The sequence below is a fragment of the Macaca mulatta genome, chromosome 4 (assembly GCF_049350105.2).
Source record: "Macaca mulatta isolate MMU2019108-1 chromosome 4, T2T-MMU8v2.0, whole genome shotgun sequence".
Classification (NCBI taxonomy): Eukaryota; Metazoa; Chordata; class Mammalia; order Primates; family Cercopithecidae; genus Macaca; species Macaca mulatta.
The window spans coordinates 48543201-48569809 of record NC_133409.1 but is presented as its reverse complement, the minus strand read 5'-3'; the positions used below and the strand labels follow the sequence as shown (position 1 = coordinate 48569809).

The following is a 26609-nucleotide window of genomic DNA, read 5'->3' as shown; positions in this document are numbered from 1 at the left end:
GTTTCCAGTGAAACTAAGTTTCATAAGTGAAACTCCCTATGGGAGAAATTGTGGGCAAAGGGGATCTTTCTTGGTACTGTGCTGTGGTAGCTTAGGGGAAGCGTAAATCTGATAGAGTGAAACTACCCATTGCATCCTTTTAAATGCAGCTTTTCTCAGACATTTTGCATCATTGGTGTGCTGCAACCTTTTTCTTGGGTTCCCTAAATCTCACAAAGGCAATCTTGTTCATGAATAGTTGCTTAATCAGTGTTTTTTTGGGGGTAATGGCCAAGACTGGAGACTTCCTATTCTGCCATCTTGCTGATGTCAACCTCTTTCTAGGCTTTATACCCATATGTCTTAACAATATCTATATACTGCTATTTCTTGACTTATCAATTTTATATATCATCTGATTTCCTAAAATAAAAGATACGGCTTCAGTCCTCTTACAATCCCTCCCCTTTTTCCCCCCTATTTTTTATCAACTGTTTAGTTTTATCATATTTTGAGAAACTAAATCAGTATTCAGTATTTATGATTATTATGATTATGCAAACTTTGCTCATGGCTGAGTCAAGTGGATTATTATTGTTTTCTCATGCCTTTGGTGTTGTATCTAAGAATTTTATGTCAACTCAAATTCCCTATATTTTCTTCTAGAATTTTTATAAGTGTTGACTTTTACATTTAAGTCTATGATCCATTTTGGATTAAATTTTGTGAAAGGTGTAAGATTAATGTCTTGATTCAGCTTTTTACCACATGGACTTCCAATTGCTGCAGTGCCATTTGTTAAAAAGATGTCCTTTCTCTCTTGAATTGCCTTTGCTCCTTTGTCAAATATCAGTTGCCTACATTTGTGAGAGTCTATTTCTAGCTCTTTATTTGGTTCCATTGGTTTATGTGTTTATTCTTTTGCCAACTCCACAATGTCTTGATTACTGTAGCTTTATAGTAAGTTTTGAAGTCAGGTAGTGCCAGTTCTCCTGCTTTGCTCTTCTTCAACATTGCACTGGCTGTTTGGGGCCTTTTGACTTGCAACATAAACTTTAGAATCAGTTTTTGCTATCTACAAAATAACTTACTGGGATTTTTGGTTAGGCTTACATTAAACCCTTTTCCCATTTGCCCGGAGAATACGTGCCGCCAGTGCTTGCAGCTGTAGCATTTACCCCGAGATACTTTTGCCACGAAATATCTCCGTTTTATTATTATTTTTTGCATTGCTCTAGTATGTCAACTTTGGAAACAAAAGACATCATTCTATTTATAGTATTCTGCATTCTGTTTTTAGTAGTGGTATTTCCACTTAGAAAATATAGTAATTCACAGTCACTGAAAATGTAAAATTCTAGAAAATGCGGCATTCCTACATGTGATATTAACATCATTCTCCAACAGTTGTTGGCCGAAGATTCATTTGACGAATCTAGTTTTTCCAAAACAGATGATTCTGATGATTCAGACAATTCTGATGTTAGTTTTGTTTAGAAGTAACTCCAAGAACAGTTTTTATATTTTATTTTCACACTGAAAATCAATCAGATTTGCTTTGTCCTCAAAGAATGTGTTTATGTAAAATTAAATGAGTGCTGGTAGTGAGTTGCACTTTTTTTTTTCTCTAAATGTCAGTTCTCCTCCAGCTTAAATCTATAGATTAAGATTTTGAGTATTGCCATGCATGAACACAGAATATTGTTCTACTTATTCACATCTACTTTCTTTTGTGAGAGTTCTATAGTTTATTGCATATAGATCCTGTGCATATTTTATTAGATATTATCTAAGTATTTAATTTTTGGTGCTATTGTAAATGGTATTGTTCACATTTCAAATTCTAACTCTTTACTGTAGTTATAGGAAAGCAATTGATTTCTGCATATTAACATTGTATTCTTCAATATTTTTATAATTACTTACAAGTTTCAGAAATTTTTGTTGTTAATTCTTTGGGAATGTCTGTATAGATAATCATGTCATCTGTATATAAACACAGTTCTTTCTCCTCTCTTTCTCTCTTTCTTACAGGGTCTCACTCTTTCACCCAGGCTAGAGTGCAGTAGTAGGATCATAGCTCAACTCCTGGGCTCAAGTGATCCTCCTGCCTCAGTCTCCTGAGTAGCTGGGACTATAGCCATGGGCTACCTCACTCAGCTACTTAAACATTTTTCTTCTCTTTTTTTTTTTTTTTTTTTTTTTTAGAGATGGAGTCCTGCTTTGTTGCCCAGGCTCATCTTGAACTCCTGCAGTTTTGGCCTTCTAAAGTGCTGGGATTACAGTTGTGAACCACTGTGCCCAGCCCAGTTTTTCCTTTCTTCCCAATTTGTATTTACATTTTATTTTCTCTACTTGTCTTATTGCAATAAGTAGGATTTCCTATATGATATTGAATAGGAGTTGTGAGAGGGAATATCCTTGCCTTGTTCGCAGTCTTAGGAGATAAGTATCCAGCTTCTTACTTTAAATATGTTATCTGTAGGGCTTTTTAATTTTAATTTTTTTAATTGTTAATTTTTGTGGGTTCATAGTAGGTGTATATATTTATGGGTTACATGAGATATTTGGATACAGGCGTACAGTATGTAATAATCATATCAGGGTAAATGGGGTATCCATCATCTCAAGCATTTATCCTTTGTGTTGCAAACATTCCAATTATACTCTTTTAGTTATCTTTAAATGTTATTGACTGTGATTACCCTTTTATTGATATCAAATACTAGATCTTATACATTCTTTTAATTGTTGTACCCTTTAATCATCCCCACTTACCCTCATTGCCACCATTAACTTTTCATGCCTCTGGTTCCCATCCTTCCACTATCTATCTCCATAAGTTCAACTGTTTTCCTATTTAGCATCCACAAATAAGTGAGAACATGTGAAGTTTGTCTTTCTGCGCCTGGCTTATTTCACTTAACATAATGACTTCCGGTTCCATCCATGTTGTTGCAAATGGTAGAACCTCCTTTTCATGGCTGACTAGTACTCCATTGTGTATATGTACCACATTTTTCTTTATCCATTCATCTGTTTTTTGACACTTAGATTGTTTCCAAATCTTGGCTATTGTGAATAGTGTTGCAATAAACATGGGAGTGCAGACGTCTCTTCAATATACTGATTTCCTTTCTTTTGGGGTCCCTAGCAGTGGGATTCCTGGATCATATGGTAGATCTATTTTCAGTTTTTTGAAGAGCCTCCAAACTGTTTTCCATAGTGGTTGTACTAATTTACATTCCCATCAATGGTGAACAAGGGTTCCCTTTTCTCCACATCCTCCCCAACATTTGTTATTGCCTGTCTTTGGATAAAAGCCATTTTTACTGGGTTGAGATGATATCTCACTGTAGTTTTGATTTGCATTTCTCTAATTATCGATGATGTTGAACACCTTTTTCTATACTGGTTAGCCACTTGTATGTCTTCTTTTGAGGTCTATTCAGATTTTTTGCCAATTTTTGAATCAAATTATTATTATTTTTTTTCCCTATAGAATTGTTTGAGCTCCTTGTATATTCTAGTTATTAATCCCTTGTCAGACAGGTAGTTTTCAAGCATTTTTTTTTCCCAATCTGTGGGTTGTCTCTTCACTTTATTGTTTCCTTTGTTGTGCAGAAGGTTTTTAACTTGATGTGATCCCATTTGTCCATTTTTTGCTTTGGTTGCTTGTGCTTGTGGGGTATCTCAAGAAATCTTTACCCGGTCCAATGTCCTGGAGAATTTCCCCAATGTTTTCTCATAGTGGTTTCATAGTTTGAGGTCTCAGATTTAAGTCTTTAATCTATTTTGATTTGATTTTTCTATGTAGCAAGAGATAGTGGTCTAGTTTCTATCTTGTATATATGGATATCCAGTTTTCCCAGCAACATTTATTGAAGAGACTGTCCTTTCCCTAATGTATGTTTTTGGCACCTTTGTCAAAAATGAGTTTATTGCAGTTCTTTGGATTTGTTTCTGGGTTCTCTCTTATGTTTCATTGATCTGTGTCAGCTTTTATGCCAGTACCACGCTGTTTTCATTAATATATCTCTGTAGTATAATTTGAAGTCATGTAATGTGATTGTTTCAGTTCTGTTCTTTTTGCTCAGGATAGCTTTGGCTATTCTGGGTCTTTTGTAGTTCCATATAAATTTTAGCATTTTTTTTTTCTATTTCTGTGAAGAATACCATTGGTATTTCGATAGGGATTGAATTGAATCTGTAAATTGCTTTAGGTAATATGAACATTTTAACAATATTTATTCAATATTTATTCATGGTCATCCATGACCATGGAATATCCTTCGTTTTTTGCATGTCGTCTTTGATTTCTTTCACCATTTTTTATAGTTTTCATTGTAGAGCTCTTTCACGTCTTTGTTAAGTTGATTACTAGTTATTTAATTTTACTTGTAGTTATTGTAAAGGGGGTTACTTTTTGACTTCTTTTTCAGATTCTTCAATGTTGGCATATTGAAATGCTATGGATTTTTTTATGTTGATTTTGTATCCTGCAACTTTACTGAATTTGTTTATCACTTCTAACAGTTTTTTTGGTGGAGTTTTTAGGTTTTTCCAAACATAAGATCATACAAACAAGGATAATTTGACTTCTTCCTTTCCAATTTGGATGTTCTCTATTTCATTCTCTTGTCTGATTGCTCTAGCTAAGACTTCCAGCTATATATTTTTAATAGATGTTCTTTATCAACTTGAGGAAGTTCTCTTCTATTTATACTCTTCTGAGAGGTTTTTTTCCTTTAAATCACAAGTGGATGTTGGATTTTATCAAAGTCTTCTTGTGCATCTTTTAGTACGATCATATGATTCTTCTTTGGCTTACTGATGTTGTGGATTATATCAATTGGTATTTGAATTTTGACCATTCTTGCATGCCTACAACACATTCCACCTGGTTTTGGTGATTAATTCTTTTAAATCTATTTTATTTTAAAATTGATACACAATATTTGTACATATTTATGGGGTACATGCAATATTTTGTTATATGCATAGACTGTATGCATATACTTGATGCATGATCAAGTCAGGGTATTTGGGGGTCTCCATCATCTTGAGTATTTATCATTTCCATGTGTTGAGAAAATTTCAAATCCTCTCATCCAGCTATTTTGGAATAATTGTTTTTATACATTGTTCAATTTGATTTGCAAACATTTTTGAGGATTTTTTGCATCTGTGTTCATGAGAGATAAGTGTCTGTAAGTTCTCTTTCTTGTAATGTCTTTCTCTAGTTGTTTTGATATTAAGGCAATGGCTGGCCACAGAGAATGAGTTAGTAGGTATTCTCTCTGCTTCCATTATCTGAAAGAAATCGTGAAGAATTGGTATCATTTCTTCCTTGAATGTTTGGTATGATTTGCTAGTGAAGCCATCTGGGTCTAGTGTTTTCTGTTTTAAAAGGTTACTAATTATTCATGCAGTTTCTCTAATAGAGATAGGTCTATTAAGATTATCTTTCTCTTTGCATGAGTTTTGGTGATCGTTTCTTTCCAGGAATTGATCCATTTTATCTAGATTATCAAATTTGTGGGCATAGAGTTGTTCGTAATATTTCTTTATTATTCTTTTAATGACCATAGGATCAGTAGTGAGATTCCTCTTTCATTTATTATATTAGTAATTTGTATATTCTTTCTTTTTTTCTTGGTGAGCCTGTCTGGAGTTTTATAATTTTATCAGTCTATGATAATAATCAGCTTTTGCTTTTATTTTTTTAAATTTTATTTCTTCTTTAATTTTTATTATTTCATTTCTCCTTACTTTTGACTTAAATTGTTCCTTCTCTAGTCTTAGATTAAAAACTTATAATATATGCATATAATGTTAAATTAACCTCTAAGCACTGCTTTCCTTGCATCTCAAAAATTTTGGTGAGTTGTATTTTCATTTTCTTGTAGTACAAAGTATTTGTAAATTTCTCTTGACACTTCTTATTTGAACCATGGGTTATTTATTAGTGTGCTATTTAATTTCCAAATACTTTGGACTTTTCTAGCCATTTTTTCTTTTATTGATTTCTAGTTTAACTCCCTTGTTGACTGTGACATACTTTGTATGACTTACATACTTTGTATGACTTCTATGTTTTTTTAACTTTGTTAAGATATGGTTTTTTAAGGCCCAGAATAGGGTTGATGTTGGTGAATGTCCTGAATAAGCTTGAGTGGAATATGTAGTCTACTTTTGTTGAATAAAATATTCTATAGATGTCAATTAGATCAAGCTGATTGATGGTACTGCTCAGGTCAACTATATCCTTATGAATTTTTTGCCTGCTTGATCTAATAATTGAAGTCTCCACTTATAATAGTGGATATGCCTATGTTTCCTGGAAGTTTCTATCAGTTTTGTCTCATGTATTTTTATGCTCTGCTGTTATGTGCATATACATTAAAGATTACGTCCCCTTGGTGAATTAATCCCTTCATTATTATGTAATATTCCTGTTTATCTCTGATAATTTTCCTTGTTCAAAGTATGCTTTGTCTGAAATTAATATAGCTAACATCAGCTTTAGTTTGATTACTGTTAGCATATTCTATCTTTCTTCATCATTTTACTCTTAGCCCAGCTGTGCCTTTATGTTTAAAGTGAGTTTCCTGTAGGAAACATGCATAATATTTTAGTCTTGTTATTTTTATCTACTGTAATAATCTTTGTCTTTTAATTGGTGTATTAGGCTATTGACATTTAAAGTGATTATTGATATAGTTGGATTAATAACTACCATATTTTAACTGCTTTCTATTCATTGCACTGGGCATCTGTTTCTTTTTCTATGCCCCCCCTTTCTGTTTTCTTTGGTTTAATTGAGTATTTTATATGATTCTGCTTTCTCTTCTCTCTTAGAATACTTCTGATTCTTAAAAGTATTTCATTTTATAATTTTCTATACTATAATCACCTAATAAGTTGTTGCCTTTGTAACATTAAAAAACACTTCTCTAATACCTCACTTAAAAAGAAAAATCAAATATTTTCTTTGATGATTATTTATTCCTTATTCTATGCTCTTCTTTATTTAGTGTAGATCCATGTTTCTGAACTTTATTTTTCTTCTCCTTGAAGAACATCTTTTAATATTTCTTCTAGGGTAGGTCTGTGGATGATTAACTCTTTCCATGTTTGCTTGTCTGAGAAAATATTTCTTCTTTACTTTTGAAAGATAATTTCCCTAGATACATAATTCTAGGTTGATGGCTTTTGTCTTTCAATACTCAATACTTTTCCATTCTCCTCTTGCTTGCATGATTTCTGATGAGAAGTATAATTCTTATCCTTGTTCTTCTATAAGTAAAAGGAAGCCCCCCATTCTACCACCCCCACCACCAGCTTCTTTCAAGATTTTCTCTTTGGCTTTGGTATTTGTAGTTTTTCTTTTAAATATATTTTTAGAATATATTTTATATATGGTAGAAACTTTACACACCCCTATGGATGTTACACTCAGACTGTTTATAATGAAGGCTAAAAATACAAGGGAAAGCCATATAATGCTTTGTGGAAATTTCACACATTAAAGTAGCTAAAATGGAGGCACTAAAGACTTACTCATTCATAAATGTTTTCAGGTATCCTATAGGAAGGAGAAAGGTAAATTAAATTAAGAGTTATAAGTTTTACTCTTTCCTGAGAAAGTGGCAGAAATGATATTTTGGTAGGACTGAATACCAGAAAGATGTTAAGTCTGAGTACATTATTCTCTTTATTTGAATGACTGAGTACTAGTTGACTTCCCTGTTGACCTCAGAACAAGCCAGCCAGCATAATAAAGCCCCCATGTGCTCCTATGAACTCAAATAATCAATTCACAATCAAAGAGAAGTGACACTTACCAGAATGCATTTGTTTTAGACAATAGAGAAATGAGCAAGCCTAGGTGTTGAGTCATTGGGAAAAATGAGGACACACAAACCAACACAAATCCAAAGCTGTTTTCATTCCTCAATGTTATCCTTACACCTTAAAAAGTAGAATTCTCTTTTCTTCCATAGTTTTTATATTGTACTTTTATTAGTGTGCAATCACAAACTTGTCTTTCATAAGATTCAGCACTAATGAAACTATTCTAGTCACCATTGGATTCTATTTGTCTCCAGGGCAATAATATAAGACAACTGAGGGTTATTAACATGTAATAAGATCAAAGGCATACTAGTCCTGCTTAGCGGACAGTTGCTTAAAAGAAAACCTTGGTAGACATCATGCCTTGCCTTGTTGTCACACCCAGAGACTAAGTTCTTGACTCTACAGGCATTATCAATATTCTATTTATTTTCATTAAGCAGTGACATGGTGAGTATTTGGATACTGTCTGATATGGTTTAGCTCTGTGTTCCCACCCAAATCTCACCTTGAATTGTAATAATCCCCATGTCTCAAGGGAGGGACCAGGTACAGATAATTGAATCATTGGGGTAGTTTCCCCCATGCTGTTCTTGTGATAGTAAGTTCTCATGAGATCTGACACTTTTATAAAGGGCCTTTCCCACACCTTTGCTCTGCACTTCTTGCTGCCGCCATGTGAAGAAGAATGTGTTTGCTTACCCTTCCACCATGACTGTAAGTTTCCTGAGGCCTCCCCAGTGCTGCAAAACTGTGAGTCAATTAAATCTCTTTCCTTTATAAATGACTCCATCTTGAATATTTCTTCACAGCAGCATGAGAATGGCCCAACACCACGTGTAAGCTGCCAAGGCTTGGGACTTGCACCCAGTCTATGTCACCAAGGTGAATAACAAAAGAAAGACTGCTACCATGGAAACCTACTTGATGGCCTATGTGGTGAGCTCCTTGCTACTTGAATACTAGCAAATGCCACACAATAAAGGGATGATCAATATTAGGCATAAAGCTTCCATACAAGAGCACTGATTATTAACTTTAATGACTGCCTTGAACATTGCAATCCGAGGCAGCATTATTGTCCAAACTCATTAGAAAAGCACATGGGAACTTGTTTTAAGATATACTTTGGTTTGCAAAGCAAGAGTCAATTTAAGGCCATCTCCCAATATTTGTCTCTTATAAAAGCTACACAGTTAGTTTAAAGATACGTGAACTTAAACTATTAACTTGCAGTGATCTGAGATTGCGCCACTGCACTCCAACCTGGGTGACAGAGCAAGACTCCATCTCAAAAATAAATAAATAAAATAAATATAAAAATAAATAAATAAACTATTAAAAGTGAACTAAGAAGCTGAATCACTGCCAGCTACATTTCAGTAGTTTGTCCTCACCTCATTTGTATGTGTCAGATATTTCTTCTTCTCCATGATGCCTTCTTCATGGAAAATTCATTCAAAGGCTTACAGTATACAATTTAAAACACGTAGCTCTATTTTCTGTGTGTGGCTATATTGAAGAATTTATTTGGTCAATTCAAGCAACATCCCTATTAACTTAATATGCTATAAAAATCAAGACTTAATTTAGTAATTTTTCGAAGTATACATGATCAAAATTTTAATTAACAAAAATAATTTAAAAGGTCTTTGAAAGCAATGGTTAGGGAAGGCATATCACTAGTAGTTTTTAATTTTTTCTTTTGAAAAGGGACTTACACCCTCTTCTGATGTCTATCAGGGGTTATCTCTAATGCTAGATTACACTGGAAATCCTGGCTGGTAACTTATTCTTTTCTATCTGTGTGCAACTGAGTAAATAGCCTCTTGTCTCTTTCCAGTTGTGTTCTAGAAACCATCATTCAAGAGTGGAGCGCCAAATGTGGACAAAGAAAACGGGAGAATTGCAAAGCTAATATTTCTGAAAGATTTATTTTTAACTTTGATAAAAACTTGTCCAGAAATACAAACAAGTATGTTTTGACAAACATTAATTACTCTAGTTCTCAATTATTTTTAAAAGTACAGAAATTCATCTCTGAAGAATTTCAGCTGCCAGTGTGTTGGAGAGACGTGCTCATTACTACACCAAGTCCTAGTTCTCAGCATCTTTAACCCTCATGGATCCATGTTTTTGAAAGCATCCACCACTCATTCACGGATTTATTCCTTTAAAATTTATTGAGCCCCTCTTAGGCAGCAGGCATCATGCCAGATATGGGGGCTCATCTGGTGAATGTCACAGTGCTTGCCCATAAGATTCTAGCCTAGTGGTGGTGCAGGGTGGATGGGTCACAGCAGGGTCAGAAATGCCATGATGGGGTGAATGGAGGGTGCCACTTAAAAGGGGCAAGTGACACTGACTCAGAATGTCAGGGAAAGCTTCTGGATGATGTGACATCTGATCTCAGACTCAAGGTTAGATTGGGAATGGCAGTGAGACCTGGAAGGAAATGGTCGAGGCAAAGAGAACACTGCAAATCCCAGAGGTGAGTTCGTGGAACTACAAGCAGTTTAGTAGAGCTGAAGTGTGGCGTTCTGGGAAGAGGCGGAGCTTACTGCTGACGAGTTTTGTGTGTCATAAATTACATGACTGTGCAGCATCATACTGTGGTTTTCAAATTCAACCAGACCCTCTCAGTGGCCTGAAATTCCTCTGCTACTCATTTCTCTCTTTAAGCATATGGGTACTTCATAACTTCAAACTTCCATATTTATCCAAAAAGTAGAAACAAACCAAATGTCCATCAATTGATGACACCTGTAACAGGCTCTGTTTGACACCTTCAATAGCCCAGCTACGTGTGTTGCTATTCCAGCCATGCTGTTCCTGTAATGCTTCTGGTCATATACTGCTGGTAGACTTAGGTGATGGTGGCACTCACACAATGCCCTTCTATGACAGTTACACCTGCCCTATGTCATGCTATTTCTCGACTCTGCTAGCTGAGACTTGGAAGAGTATTCTTAAGGACTGTGAGAAGAAGAGGTTAAAGCAGAGAAGAAATTGTACATGATGCCAAGGAGAAGTGGTGCTGCTCTGTCCTGGATGTCAAACAGGAACCACCATTGCTTACCATCTACCCTGGAGAAGAGCACTAAGCTCCCTCACAGTCAGTTGACCACCTCTGTCAAGGAGGGAGTCATGGACCTGGAAGTTCTTTCTAGCCATCCTCCTCAGGTATGAAAGCAGTGGCACTCAAGATAGCACTTCCATGTCACCCTTGAGATGTGATGCTTATATTAGAAAAGATCTATATGCCAACACAATACATCCCATCTGGTCTGGTAGTACTACCATGTGTCCTGCTACTACTGGCTTTACAACACAGACAGATGTCACAGCCTTGGAAAAAAAACACAATAAAAATTAAGATTGCCCTTCTTCTGAGTGTACATACTGTGTCTGGTGACTGTCTTCACCTTCCAGCAGATGTGGAATAGCAAGCAAGAGTCTGATGAGTTTGACCTGTCCATTGCCCACTGCAATTTTAGAGAGTCTTGCTCTGTTGCCCAGGGTGGAGTGCAGTGGCACAAGCATAGTACACTACAGCCTCAAGTTCCCGAGCTCAAGCAATCCTCCCACCTCAGCCTCCTGATTAGCTGGGACTATTAGCTAGCTATGTTGCCCATGCTGGGTTTTGAACTCCTGGGCCCAGGTGAGCCTCCTGACTAAGGTTACAGACATGAGCCACCACACCTGGCTACTTTTAAATGGACAGCATCTTATATTAGACTTATGTACTTGGAAGATGCCTTTTTAAAAAGACACCTGTCTTTGTCTGATAGGCAAATAGCACTATTTCAACTTGTATTCATATTAACTATTTCTTTATAATACATTTTCTAAAATTCTTTACATATCTTTAGTTTAAAGTTTAGCATGTGTGGCTAGACACTTTGTGTGGCAAAGGGAGAATAACGGGAACATGTTTATAGAGGGCACTTGGCCTGATGTGATGGGTCTTTGGCTGCCTGACAATTTCTTTCAAGTTGTTCACTCCTCTAGGGCCTGATCAGATCTCCACAGAGTATAAATGACAATTCCTGGATTTCTCCAGAGGCTGGCAAGAATTTATGAATGAATTGTCATTTCTTTGTTGCAGTCTTCCAGCAGAGGTAGAAAACGTAGGACTCCATTTTCTTTCTTATCCATTTTTTTTTTTTTTTTTTTTGCAGCAGCAGAATGTCACAGGGCTAAATTAGTCATTCTAGTTGCAAAATGATTTGTATTTTTACCTGTAAATTTATGCATCATTTTAGTTTATGTAAGATTTTTGTACATAATTCTCAGCTTTATGGATGACTTACACATCTTGTTTTTCTACTGTTGTGTGAGAGTATCACAGCCCAAGGATACGTCATTGTGCAAGAAAAAATAAAAGTGCTACCAGAAAGAAAAAAAATACCCAAACTGGAAAAAATAAACTATTGAAGAGTTTTAAGTAGGAGGATTGACAGGATAAAATTTGCATTTTAAAAAAACTCTCTGGCTGAGACATGAAAATTGGAGGAGAGGCAGTGTATGAAAGCTTGCCAGAAGGGCTAGAGCATCAGGGAGTGTGAAGAATGGGGCCTCCCATGGAGGCTGAGTAGGAGCAGTGTTACAGGAAATGGGCAAACCAACCACTCTACCAACCAATCACCCAACTAAGCAACCACCCACCCAACCAACCACCCAACCATCCAACAACCCAACCATCCGACCACCCAACCATCCATCCAACCACCCAAGCAACCATCCAACCAACCAACCAATCATCCAAATAACCACCCACCTACCCACCCAGTCATGAAATAATCAGTTCAAAGAAGGATGTTGTAGAAAGAAAAAATGAAAACGGTTTTGGTGGGGAGAGTCGAGGTAGAATATATATTGCAGTGACAGGAGGAGGGCAAAATGTCAATGGCTCCAGGTGCACTGAACTGCTTTGGCTCCCTGACTATGGTTTCCTCTCTGTTGCTTCTAGGCCATCTCCTTTTTCTGCCTGGGACACTTTTATCCTGGACCTTCATAAAGCTAACTCTTATTTACCCTCCAAGAGGCAGCTTACATGTCATTTCCTCTGGGAAGCCTTTTAGGACTCTCTAAGTCTGGGTTAGAGAACCTTCCTGTAGACTCTATTTTTTCTCTTGCAAATAGCAGTTATCAACTGGATGACTATTGCTTTTTGGTTCCCTGTATCCTTCAATAGACTGTAAGCTCCTTGAGGACACAGCTGAAGCTTCTTCCATAGTCTACCTCCTGCACCTGGTAGACACCTGGTAGACACTCAATAAGTGCTTGTTTGAGAGCGTTAATGAACTTTGTCACCAGTCAAGATGTACCCAGATCTTTCAGAATATTAGAGAATTAAAATATTATAATAATAATAAGCCAGTTGCTTATCTTACTTTGAAAATTATTAGGGAAATGGGTCTACTTACATGTACAAAGTCAAAGTTTTATATGGTTATTTTAGATCAAGTTTCTCTTGCCATTTCCATCACATCACAAGCAAATGGTCTTTTGGGCTATAAATTTCTGTTGACTCTTGGGGTATACGCTCATCTCTGCCACAGATAACTCTTCATCGGAATTGTTTACTTTTAACCAGATTTTAATGTGTGCCTCTGTTTGGTGCTGTGGGAGATACAAATGCCTGGGGACTGGTTTCCTCTCAGTTTCTGTCAGCTGTGGAAACCATCTGCTAAAGGTGGGACTGGGCAGGACAGGGGTCCCTGTGAAGAGGCTCACATACATGTATCCTCCCATGCAGCCCACAACAGAATATGTTCTGAGCCTTCAGAATGCTCTCATACTCTCAAAGACACCAAGAAGGCACCCCTGAGGGAAATGAAGAGGTTATGATTTTGCTAATTAATGAATCTTTCCTCTATGTGGAATGGTTTTATTGCCTGAACTGGGTCATCTCTCCTATAGGATGTGAGTCACTCTGGCAAGGAGCGCAGTCTGTGAGGTTTCTGCTACAACTTTATCAGCTTCAGTTGGCAATTTAAATGAATCAGGCAGGTGGGAGAAGAAACAATAAAGCTGAAATTCAATATTGGAGAAATGGATGGCAGGGGTGTCGTAAATATTTTATATGGTTACCATTGAACTAAATGTAAGAGACGTAGGGGTGTGTGTGTATGTGTGTGTGTGGTGCGGTGGGGCGGGGGGTGCGTGTGTGTATGTGTAATATATATTCATTTTCCCTATTTGCTTGCATTTAAAACTCACTGTTGCAATTTCTCTTATTAATGTCTATCTTAAACATATTTTCTGTGATATTTTATTGATGTAATGTCTAAAGAAAATGTGCTTGGATTAACTCTTAGAATACTGGAGACAAGGAAGCCTTCTTTATTTTCTTTAAGATAATTTCAAGTGCTAATCTTTTTCTTGCTTTAGATAGTGAAGGGAGGGGATTTTGGGGGCAGACTTTGGAGAAAGAGTTAATCAAATAACCACAAAACTTCAACTATTTTTAAAATCCCCTAGCAGAAATCAACAGAAGATTATAGTAGTGTAGCACAGAGAAGCTGAACCAAGTCTGGAGAATCAGAGAGGGCTTCCCCAAGAAAGAGAGTTAAGTTGAGGCCTCAAAGAGGAGCAGGATTTGAAACTAACACTGGTGCGAGACATGACACAGGGAGAGGTGGGATTTGTTGGTGGCACAAAGAAAGTGAAAGCTTTGAAGTGGACGAAGCTTATTGTTTTTGACAATCAGAGAAGATCACTGTGGCTGAAGCTAGCAAGGAAAAGGGAAGGAGGAATATGATGAGGCCAGAGGTCAGCAGGGGTCAGGTAATGCAGGGCCCCCTAAACCATGTAAAGGAATTTTGGTTCTTATCTTGAGGAGCAATGGGAAGTCATCCACAGTCTTGGAGCAAGGGAGTAGCATGATGACATTTGTTTATAAAAGATCACTCAGGGATCCTTTGGATAGATAGGAGTTGGCGGGGGGGATGCCAGTTCTAGCAGTGGTTGAGGGGAGAGATAACTGAGGCTGGGACCATAGTGTTGGCAGCGGAGATGGAGCAAAGGATAAAGATTCTAAAAGTACATCGGAGGTACAGAAGTCTGAAATTGGTGAACAACTGCCTGGAGTGGGCCTAAAAGAGATGGGTTAAGGATGTCTCATAGATTTCTGGCATGAACGACTAGTTTCAGGATGATGACAAGCGGATGCAGGTTTGTGGGTGGGATGCAGACATCTGGCATGGCATGAGGTTGGTTTGCAATTGCTAAATGAATAGATATGGAGTAGGTTCAGGAGAGAGGTATGGGATGGAGTTCGGAAATGAAGGCATTGCAAACACATGTGTATGGGCTTACCTAGGGAGACTGGGTAGTAAAACAAGAGGACCTGGAAGTGAGCTCTGAAGAATTCCAACACTGAGGCTTGGGGGGAGTGGAAAGAGCCAGTAAATGAGGCTGAGAGGGATCATCTTCAGAATGGAGGGAAAATAAATGGTTACAACACCTAAATCAGAGGAAGAGAACATATCAGGAAGTGGGGGTGTGTTTTAGTATCAAATTGCTGAAGTGTCAATTGAGAAGAGGTCTACAGAGCATTCCATAAATGCAGCAAAAGAGAAGTCACCAGTGACATCAGCCAAAGTTTTGCTAAAGTAATGACAGCTGAAGCCACATTGGCGTGGGTTAATAATAATAATATTAACATAGTATATTCTTTGTGTGATTTACTGTCCTGTGCGTTTTACATATACTAAAGACTAGTATTAGTTTAATGGTAATGCCAATCTGATGAGAGAGTTATTATTATTCCATTCTACAGATGAGAAAACCAAGAAACAGAGAGGTTAAGTGACTTGGCCCAGTTCATATGGCAGAATCAGAATACAGGCTTAGGCAGTCTGGCTCATGAATTCACTCTCTCAACCATTACACCACCTTGTCTCTTAAGCCTTTGCTGTGTGAGAGTAGAGACAATGGAGACAACTCTTTGAAGGCAAGGCACTCAGCTGTGAGTAGGGAAATAGGGAAGCAGCTAGAGGTACAGGGGCTGGTCCTAGAAGAGCAATGTTGTAAGGTGGAGACTGGGACTACAGTGTGTTTAGATGCTGATTGAAAGGATCCAGCAGTGAGAATGAAGTTACAGGAGAATGAAGTGATGAGCACGAATGGGGTCCCAGGAGAGCTGGAAGGGTATGAAGCCAGAGTCCAGAAGGAAGGATTGCTTGCTGAAAGACATAGAGACCGTTTTCCTATTGTCTCAGGAGCTGAAGAGAGGATGGGTGCAGAAATGATGTTTGCAGGGGGAGATCGAAGGAGTCCCTGTTTAGAGTCTTTTATCTTCTCTGTGAAATAAAAGGCCAGGCCATCTGCTGGGAGGACTGGGAGAGTGAGGTGGAGGCAGAGGGAGTGAATACAGATGTCTGGAGAAATCCACAGGAAAATTGCCAAGTAGCATCAAGGGCACAAGCAGCATCACACTGGTGATCTGAGCAGACTATGGGGAAAAGAGCAGCGGTGTGGGCATGGCTGTAGGGAAGCTAGGGAGTGTGGGAACGATCATAACCACATAAAACATGACTTCAGGGTGGGGCAAGGTTAATAGCATATGGGGAATTCTAGTTGTTCATGTACTCCCAGAATGTCTAAGAACCAGCTGTTGGGGTAGAAGAACAAAAAACTCAGAATAATAAATACTGGGGATTGAGACAGATTATATACATAAGCCTTTTCTATACAGATGCAGGCCTAAGAAGTCGATTTGACCAACACCCAAGTGGACATTCTCAGGGGCCAAGGGCAAGACACACTCTCTGTTGTCAGGCTTTCAACTGCCCAGATAGACTTTTCCTTACAAGATGAGAAAATAGTGCATTCTCAGCAACGTGCTTGTACAAATACGCAGATTGGAATAATGGGAAAGTAATGACATTCTCAAATCTCATGGGAAAAGCAGAGCTCTGGAAATAACTTAATATATGAACCATAAGAAAATTTCAGAAAACTATTTAACATTCTTAATAGGTTATGAAGAGCCACACATCCTGTAAAGTAGGACCAAAACTTGTATGAAGAACAGAGGATAAAAAGAAAGTAAAGTAAGGGTGGGGGAAGAGAGAGAGAGAAAAAGAAAATGAGCCTTTTTCCTAGGGTCTCTGCAGGCATTCAGGAATTTTGTTGCCTAGGAGGAAGGAAAGATGTTCTCATTTCCTGAGCATCCCTATGGACTCTTTAATCCTCACAACTCTCTGAGGCAGGCGTTCTTTCCCATTTTAAAGGTGGTAGCAATGAGGCTAAGAGAGGATAAGTAATTTGCTCAAAGACTCCAGGAAGAGGGGAACTAAACAAGGAGCATCTAACTTCAAAGATCTGGACTTCTGCCTTCCAGGGTAAGGTTCATGAGGGAAGAAAGTTGCAGAAAGAGCTAAGCTGAGGCTCTCTGAGGATGGAGTATTCCTAGCGTGTAAACAGAATAATAATGGCCACTGGAACTGAGTGCAAGTTAGGTGCTGAACATTGTATACCCATTTTTCTGATTCTCACAGCAATCCTGCCTGATCACTATCATCATGCTTTTTTTTTTTTTTTTTTTTTTTTCAGATAAGGAAATTGAGGCCCATAGAGATTAAGTGATTTGTTCAAGTATTTGTTTTTTTCCTGCTACTATGACACATTGCCACAGACTTGTGGCTTAAAACAACACACATTCATCAGAGAATTCTACAGGTTAGAAGTATAACATAGGTCTTATTGAGCTAAAATTAAGGTGTCAGCAGGGCTGAGTTCCTTTCTGGAAGCTCTACGGGGAGAATCCCTTTCCTTGCCTTTTTCCGCTTCTAGAGGGGGTCCTTGTTCCGTGCTCACAGCCCCTTCCTCTGTCTTCAAAGCCAGCAATGGCAGTTCGAGTCCTTTTTCCACTGCATCTTTCTAACTGTCCTTCCGCAGTCATGTCTCTCTGACCACAGTTGTGAATGGCTCTCTACTCTTAAGGGTTCACAGGATTAGACTGGGTCCACCTGGACAAAGCAGGCTAACCTGCCCATCACAAGGTCCTTACCTTAATCACACCTGCAAAGTCCCTTTTAACATGTGTCATGTCAGGGAACATATCCAAAAGTTCTGGGGATTTTAGGATGTGGATATCTTTGGGGGTTTGTGGTGGGCATTATTTTGCCTTCCATACCGAGGTTAAACGTTATTAAAGGGGCTGAGTCCAGAGTTTAATTTAAACTTGGCCAGCAAATCCTGTTGACTCTACCTTCAAAATATATCCAGAATCCTATTAACGCCATTTCTACCACCAGGGTCCACGCCACTTCATCTCTTAGCAGGATTTCTTCTATAGCCTTCCCTTCTCTTCTCCTTGTTCTACCCTTGCCTTCAATCCACTCTTAACACATTGGCCAAAGTGATTCCTTAGAAATGTCTCAGTTCATGTCACGTCTCTGTCCAAACCTTCCAATGACTCCCAATTTGAATTAAGGGCAGTCTTTTCAGTGGCCTATAACGCTCTCCTTCCCTCACCCTAGGAGCTCTGTGTGCTCTCCCCCTCACTCTGTTTCCACACACAGTGGCCTTCTGCTTTCCTTGAACACACCAGGCTTATTCCTGGAACCCTGAATGGGAGGGGGTTTACTTCTTTATTCCATGTACTCCAAGACCCTGAAGTAGAAGAGGAGGACATGGCCTGGTTCTGAGATGCCTCTTTCCTTTCTGGTGGGGGAAAGGGAACAAGGATGAATATCTTCTGACTTCACTGCCTGTGCTTGTGCGAGGGGCTTTCGCTGTGGTTGGCAAATCCCTGCTTCCCACTGATCAGTGCTGTGAGGCTGAAGTCCGGGGTGCTCACCTCTGCATCGGTGCATATGTGTGAGGTTTGCAGGGGTCTCTGAAGTGTTTCTGCAATGAAGAGCTTCCTTATGTGGGGGATCTGGCTGGCTCCAGCTAGACCTCTTTAACACCCCCTGGTTCCTGTCCAGGGTAGCACACCCCATGGTTTCCTGCTGCTGGAAAACCATTGCCCAGGAACCATTCTTTCTTGGGTGGGCTACCATCAAGACAGCTCAACTCCAGCAACCTTCCTCTATGTCAAACCAGATCTACAAGAAACTTTGGCACTTACAATGATGGGACCACAGGCCGCTTTACAGCTTCTCCTCCTGCTGCCCTGCCATATCTTTCCAAGACTCTTTTCCTTGCTTAAATAGGAGACATAAGGAAGGCTAACAAGTCAGCTTCCTAAATTCCTGCCTCATTGCTATTATTTACCAGGGATTCCCTTAGAGATTCACACTTGGCTTTGGTCAGTATGGAGAGGCCTTTCCTTCCCCCAGTGGCTCCCCTAGATCCAAAACTCAAGACTGCAAAGACCCTGTCCCTCTTCCCCAACTTGGGAAGAGGGTGGGGAAGACGGGCATGATGGAGCATGGATGGACTTGGTGATAATAAGTGAGAAGAGTCCTTTGTCTGTCTCTTATAAGCCCCAAGAAAGGTAGCTCTCTTCAGAATGTGAGATACTTATTGTTACAGTAGGGAGTTAGTCAGACATGAAAGGGCAGGAGAGCATTCCCCCACTACCTCCCTACAAACAAGAATGTCAGGCAACCATCAGGTGATGGTCAGTCAGTTGTTGTTAAAACTGCCTCTTTCAAATAATAATTGGTTGCAGTTGGCACCAGGGAAAGGCAGTCTCCCAATGGAGAAAGACACCTAAAGTTCATGATCAACAGCTTCCTGATAAGATCTCAGGAGGTGGGTGAGTGTGCTCAAGCATGCACACTAAGAGGCAAAATGGTGGAGTTTAATTGGTATATGACCTTCTAGGAGCATTCAACTGGTAAGGGAAGAATGCCGCAAGTGAGCATGCACGCAACTCCAATAAACACGCTGAGCATGCGGCCCCTGCCAAGTGCTGGTAGTCCACTGTGCATGTGGGCAGCCCACTCCAAGGAAAGAATCAGGGGGAAAGGAACACAAGACCCCGAAAGCATGCCAACACATAAAACACCAAGTCAGAAGGTCAAACTGCACACTTGATCTCCCAAGTTGCCCACTTGACCCTCTTCCAAGGGTTCTTTACTTCCTTTCATTCATGCTCTAAAGCTTTTAAATAAACTTTCACTCCTGTTCTAAAACTTGCCTCAGTCTCACCCTGCCTTATGCCCCTTGGTCAAATTCTTTCTTCTGAGGAGGCAAGAAATGAGGTTGTTGCAGACCCATACGTATATGCCACCAGTAACATTATCAACTTCATTCATCTTGGACTCGGTTCTCTAATGCCAGAAAATCAGAAAAATGTACACAAACCATTACAGATATAAAAGTCAACAGCTATGGTGGAGTGAAAGAGTCAAGTTGAACTGAGAAAAATGTCATCTGCTGGTCAAATAACACATGTCGGCCAGATTTGTTTAACTGGTGAAGAAACATCTGATTAAATGGAAGGAATTGAATGTGGTCTAAAATTTCATTTTCTTAGTAAAGAGGGTACAAATTTTTTCCTAAAAATTTTACTCATTCATAGCTAAATATTCTAAGACTTTAAAATTTGAGTACACTCTTATTTTTATTTTTGAGAACTTTTTCTCTGGCTTACAAATACTGTATGTAAATAAAAAGTAATGTATGTTTCCAGCAGAAACTTGAGATACAAAAACATTTCAACAAGAAGCCAAAAAATCATCCAAAATTGCCCAGTTGAGAGACAATCAAATTTTGTGGAAGATAGAATTCTGACATGAAATAATTTAGAAATGATCGTTAAAGAATGAACACACTTCATTCTGTAAACCAAAAATAAAATCCTAAGCCTCTCAACCAACTGAATGGACGCCCCTCTGGGCCAAGGGGACCCTAGAGAAACCTGAAGAATGGAATTCGCAGCCATTAGGGGAAGGCAGGTTAGACGTGCCTAATTGTACCCTCTCCTTTTTGGAGTTTAGGCATAACCGACCAGGATTAACTTTAAAATAGAGATCATAAGACTAACAAAACAGACACTTCATGGCAATAAGATTCCAAATTTCAACCTGATTTTGATGTAGCATCACATAACAGATGGTAGGTCCTGAAGGAAATAAAACATATCTTAGCCCAAAATATATTTCTTTGACATATTTTGAAATGGCTCTGCAGAGCCATCTTTTGTGGGGGATCTTTGCATTTGTAGAGAGTCTCCATTAATACAGCCAGGACATTCCTGGATCCAGGATAGATTAATCAAGAGCCTGATGCCTTTTAGGGTCTGAAAAGAGACATTTACCATCCATTCTCTCTGAAGGCTGCCACCTATGAGGCTTCATCTACATAACAAGAAACTTGGTCTCCACAATCTCCTTTATCTTAACTCAAGCATTTATTTCTACTGACTTAAAGTCTTTAGACAAAGCTTAACTCTTTCAAACAACTCCCAATCAGAAAAATCTTTGAATCCACCTATGACTTGTAACCACCCACTACTTCTTTGAGACATCCTGCCTTTTAAGGTCAAACCAATGCATACCTTACAGGTATAGATTCACATCTTTGCTTGTAACTTCTGTCCCTCTAAAATGTATAAAATCAAACTGTAACCCAACAGTCTTGGGCACACTTTCTCAGGACCTCTTGATACTGTTCTCTGGGCTATGCTCACTCATGTTTGCTCAGAATAAACCTCTTTAAATATTTTACAGAGTTTGCTTTTTCCATTAACAATTCTGATTTTACTTTGCTTTATTTTCTGAGTTGGAAAGTTATTCGATGAACACATTTGGGAAATGAGATTTGGAATATGGAATTTGTTTAAAACCACTAGGGCCCAGAGACAACAGACATCTCTATTTTGCCTTAAATACACTCACAGCAGTTGACAAGGAATATTTATACTTAAGTGGAAACACCCAGGATCCATTTCGTCCCCTTCACTAACGCCTACTTGTTCTTGATGTGTCCTGGGTTGAGAGATCAACATGTGTTATACATGGCTTCTGACATCTCACATGGGCTCCGATTGAATGAGAAACCCCTGAAGGAGGGGAGAATAGCCAGGGGCTGGAAGAAGACTCCTCAGGACAGAGACTACTCTTAAAGTCTTGAGGATGTACATTTCCTAGGGTCTGAGTTGGTTTCCTCTTTCTGTATCTTGCAGATTGAAAGGCAGAGCAATGAGAAGCAGCAGAACTGCAGAGAGACAAGGATTCCAGGTGCTTGGAAGTGAGGGTGGAGGCAGCCTGGGAAAAGATTCAGCCCCAGACGACTGCACCAGGTGGAGCAAAGATGTCTTCTCTTTTATAAATGTCAACCAGAAGGCAACAAGAGTCAGGAGTCCATGATTTTACAGCTCCCTGTTGTTACCCAGTACCCCTGTAAGATTTCCTAATCATTCTTTTATAATTAAAAAATATATATTTTCATATCCTTTAGAGTTGTTTATGACTACTAAAATTGTTTTTGATTTTGTGCAAATGATCCAGAATGAGTAAAAAGAAAACATTTATGGTAACTAAAATTCTCAAGCCTTGAAAAGAAAACATTACTGTTTATACTACTATTTGTTGAGGAGCATTTCAGAACTGATAAATAGCAAATATAGGTATTTTTTTTTTTTTACTGTGAGTCAGGCATTGTTCTATGGGCTTTATATGCGGTAACAGTGTCTTTCCAACTACGAGGTACATTCTGTCCTCCTCCCTGTTTTACTTCTGAGAAAGCTAAAGTCTAGAAATGTTTCCAACCCAGAAAGTGGCCTCAGCTACCAGGCTTGGCTGGTTCTTATGTATTTCTTCTCAACAAAATAAAAAACTCAGTATGTTCATTCATGGAGTTACTCTTCACACAGCAAGGGCAGTGGAGGGTCCAGTTAACAGACTACAATCTGGAGCCACACACTGGGGCTTGTACCGTAGTTCTGGCAACAGTCCAGTGGCTCATCCTGGGCAAGTCATGTACTCTCTCTAAACTTCAGCATGCTTCCCTGTAAAAATGGGCAAGATATCATGCCTATCTTTAAGGACTGTTTGGGCAACTAAATAATATTTGAACTGAACTTGGCACAGTGTCTGGCTCAAAGAAGTGGTACCCATTATGATTCCTGATACTTAAACTCTTACATCAGACACCAAGGAGACCTCCGTATGTATCCAGAATGCTATAAATAAGGGTCCTCTCAATGATTGGGGAAAATCTCACAAACAGGTGCAGAGAAATGCGTGTTGGGGGGGATGATGATCAGGGGAGTGTCCAGGAAAGGAGTTAAGAGCTCCCCACAAATGGACAGGTGATGTTTGGGCTGGGGGAAAGAGAAGCGTGGCAAAGAGGCAGAAGTCATCATGGAAGGAGATGGGACGGCCTTTAGATGCTAAGCCTGGGGAGGACTGCAACGGGGCTAGGAAACAGAGCCACCAAGAATAGGAGCTCAATGGGAACCAGTCAATGGGGAAAGTCCAAGTCCCTCACTTTCTCTACTCTCACTATCCAAACCTGGGAAGAGAATAGATTCAGATGAGGAGGGCCAGCTGAGTCTAACTGGACAGTAAGTTAGAGTCCCAGCAAAACAGCCAGCCAGCCTGGCCAGCAGCCCCTGAGGTATAGATTTAGCTCAACCTTACTCAGTATTGCACAGACCATCTATTTCTTTTATAATTAGCATGTGATGAGAGGAATGCTTTCTTTCATCTTGGCATGGGGCTCTGGAATGTCCAGTTACAACCCTGGTATGCTATCAAAAGATTTCATATCCCAAACCTTTGGCTGTTGTGTCACTGGTATGTTGGCCCTAACATAGTCTGAAAGGAAGCAAAAGCCAGTACCCTTTTGATAACAATTAAAATCTTGGATTTACATAATGTGACATGATGTGAGGGCCATTGTTTAGCTTTTGGCATAGTTATGAATGCCCAGGGCAGAACACCAAAGGAAAAAGTCTACTTTGAATGCTTTCTCAGAACAAATCTGAGAGAATTCACTGGTTAATGTAAATACATGTCCAAACAAGTACTGGTTTGCTTAGGGAGTACGCAGAGCTGGCAAGCCTCACTTGGCACACAGAGCATGAGTAATGCTTCATTTTCATGAGGGATCTTGGGGGTCTATAATGAGGACTATGTGGCATTTCCCATGTGTCTCTTTGGAACGTGGACTGATTCTACCCACAACGGAAGACAGGCCATCAGAAAGTACATAGTTCCTGAAATCTCTGGGGCTCTACAAGATGCAGATAATTTAATAGCATATAAATGAATTTGCAGAAGTATACCCAGAGTTCCCAGAGTAAAGAACTTGCCTTTTCCACAGGTAAGTAAATAGGAGTGCAAAGTAATGAGACCGTATTTGGGGTAGGGGTGGGAAGTGAGACTGATTTGTAAACTATGGCTATAGGCAGTTCCAGGTATGTTTTAAACATCGTGGCATCCCTGGAATAATTGTGCAGCCTCCCTACTTGACTCTTCTGAAAGATAACACTCATTTGAATGTAAGTTCATATGTATAAAGCACATAAATCCATTTTTAAGACATAACTTTAGTCATATTGCAGGTATGAGTTCTGATCATTTGGACATTTTCTATCAGAGAAACTTAAGGTTTAGGATGAGGGAAAAAGCTTAGAAAGTAATTAGGAAAACAAACACTTCCCTAGTCCTTGCAAGTGGTCTTTACTAGTTGAAGGAGGGGCCAATGGGAGGAGTTTATTTATTTATCTATTTATTTATTTATTTTTGAGACACAGTCTTGTTTTGTTGCCCAGGGTGGAGTGCAGTTGCGCAATCTCGGCTTGCTGCAACTTCTGCCTCCGGGGTTCAAGAGATTCTTACGCCTCAGCCTCCCAAGTAGGTGGGATTACAGATGCCCACCACCACACCTGGCTAATTTTTTATATTTTTAGTAGAGATGGGGTTTCACCATGTTGGCAAGACTGGTCTTGAACTCCTGGTCTCAAGTGATCTGTCTGCCTGGGCCTCCCAAAGTGCTGGGATTACAAGCGTGAGCCACCACGCCCAGCTGGGAGGACCACATGGTCGTAAAGCTCCTCCCAGCTGGACGCGGTGGCTTATGCTTGTCCATATGGACATCCTCTGGATGTCTCCTTATATCCAGCCAGAGGGTGTGACTTCCTGAAGCAAATCTTTCTGCTCAGATTTGGGGCATCATGTGATTATGCAAAGTGTGTCATGTACTGTAGCATCCTTTATTTTATATTTCAACTCCAGCTGGAGCAAGATGCTCCATGGAGATAGGGCCTCCCAAAGAGCTCTAGGATTTGGGGGGATTAAGTACAGTTGAGGGGTGTTTGGAAGAACATTATCCAGTCCTTCAGGCTTAAAGGAGGGGATGGTGACCCAGAACTCAGGACAGAAGAGTCCCAAGAGGCAGAAATGCTGGCAGGAGGGAACTCCTCTGTGCGTGTTAATATGTCAAAGAGGACTTGGAATTATAAAGAGAAATAAGAAATTCTCTATGTTAAGATAAATAATTTTTGAAGTGTTAAAAACCTGATAAGAACTGAAATTAATGTGAGGTAGACTCGCCAGGCAAAAATTCTTTTATCAGATAAATTTGGCACCTCACACTTCGATCTGAACTGTGCACAATAGATCAAATGAAGATTTCTTGTGTTTTATTTACGCCAATATTTAAAAACAGAACAGTTTAATGCATTCTCCATGTAACAGCTAATTCTGGAGTACGTTTTAAATGGACCGGGGAAAATGTACAATTTTCACTTGTTTCCTAGTAAGTTTAAAGTCATTGCTCTAAGAGGTCACTTCTGTTCTCATCTGTGTTTGCTGCAACTCCCCTTCCCCCCAACAAAAGCAACAACAAAATCCCAAAGCAAAAAAGCCCTTAAGCAATAAAACCGGTGTCCAAGAAAAACATTTAGTTTGAAAAAGAGTTGAAAAATGTAGCCTTGGAAGAACCACTGCTTACATGGGATTGTTCAACAAATTCCTGTTGTGTGAGGTTTGGCATATACTTTCTAAAAATATAAGCATCTGGGGAAACGAGACAAAGCACAGGTCTTGGACCAAATGAGGCACACAGTGTGAATCTGTTAGTGATTATATCCATAATGAAATATGTGCCCAAATTTAGCAGTGCAGAATCTAATACAATAAGAAAGCCCAGCAGGCATGGTCCTTACCATAATATATAGCCAACAGAGAAGGTACATATGGCGGTGAGTCCGCTGCTCCTGCTGGGATACTGATGGTGCGATGTCCTCATCTCGATTAATATAAAGGGCAGAACCGTGGTGTGCTGGAAAATAACAGAGACTAGGTGACACAGATTCTTATCATTGTCTCTCTGTAGTTGTTTTTTCTCCGGTAGGAGAATGCACACTATAAATTCCTAGGAAAGTGTCAGGCAGAAAGAAGTCTACGGCTCACCAAAGAAGTTGAATGGACATAAAACCACATAGTGCCTTGGTTGCTCCATTAATATTTTTCTTCTGTATCTTAATTTTTGAAATTTTATTTTATTTTTTGCTCATTACAGAGAATTTTGATAACATAGAAAAATGTCTAAGAAAAAACTGGAACAAAAGAAAGGAGTAACAATAACCACTGTTAACATTTTGGTGTATGTCCCATTTTTTCTTTCCCTGTTCATATTACTTATACATAGTTAATATCATACTGTGTGTGCAATTTTGTTTTGGATTTTTATCATAATATTGCAGCATGAGAATTTCTGATACGGCATTTTAGAAATTCTTCTAGAAAATCGGTCTTGACCATAGCTTTGGAGAACTCCATTATATGGCTATACCAAGATTTATTTAACCAATTCTTGTTCCTGGATATCAAGATGTAAAAGATTTTCGTTCCAAT

The 26609-nt window shown here is 39.0% G+C and overlaps 1 protein-coding gene across 11 annotated transcripts in view; it reads right to left on the bottom strand.

Moving 5' to 3' along the window:
• AIG1 (androgen induced 1) overlaps positions 1-26609 on the bottom strand; it is a 276425-nt gene that overhangs the window by 24949 nt on the left and 224867 nt on the right. For 10 of the 11 annotated variants that reach the window (XM_077998529.1, XM_077998530.1, XM_077998535.1 and 7 more), the window contains 1 exon segment: positions 25919-26034. The exons of the other annotated variant lie outside the window; for it this stretch is intronic. In XM_077998529.1, the coding sequence (XP_077854655.1) occupies positions 25919-26034 (116 nt within the window). 11 annotated transcript variants of the gene reach the window in all.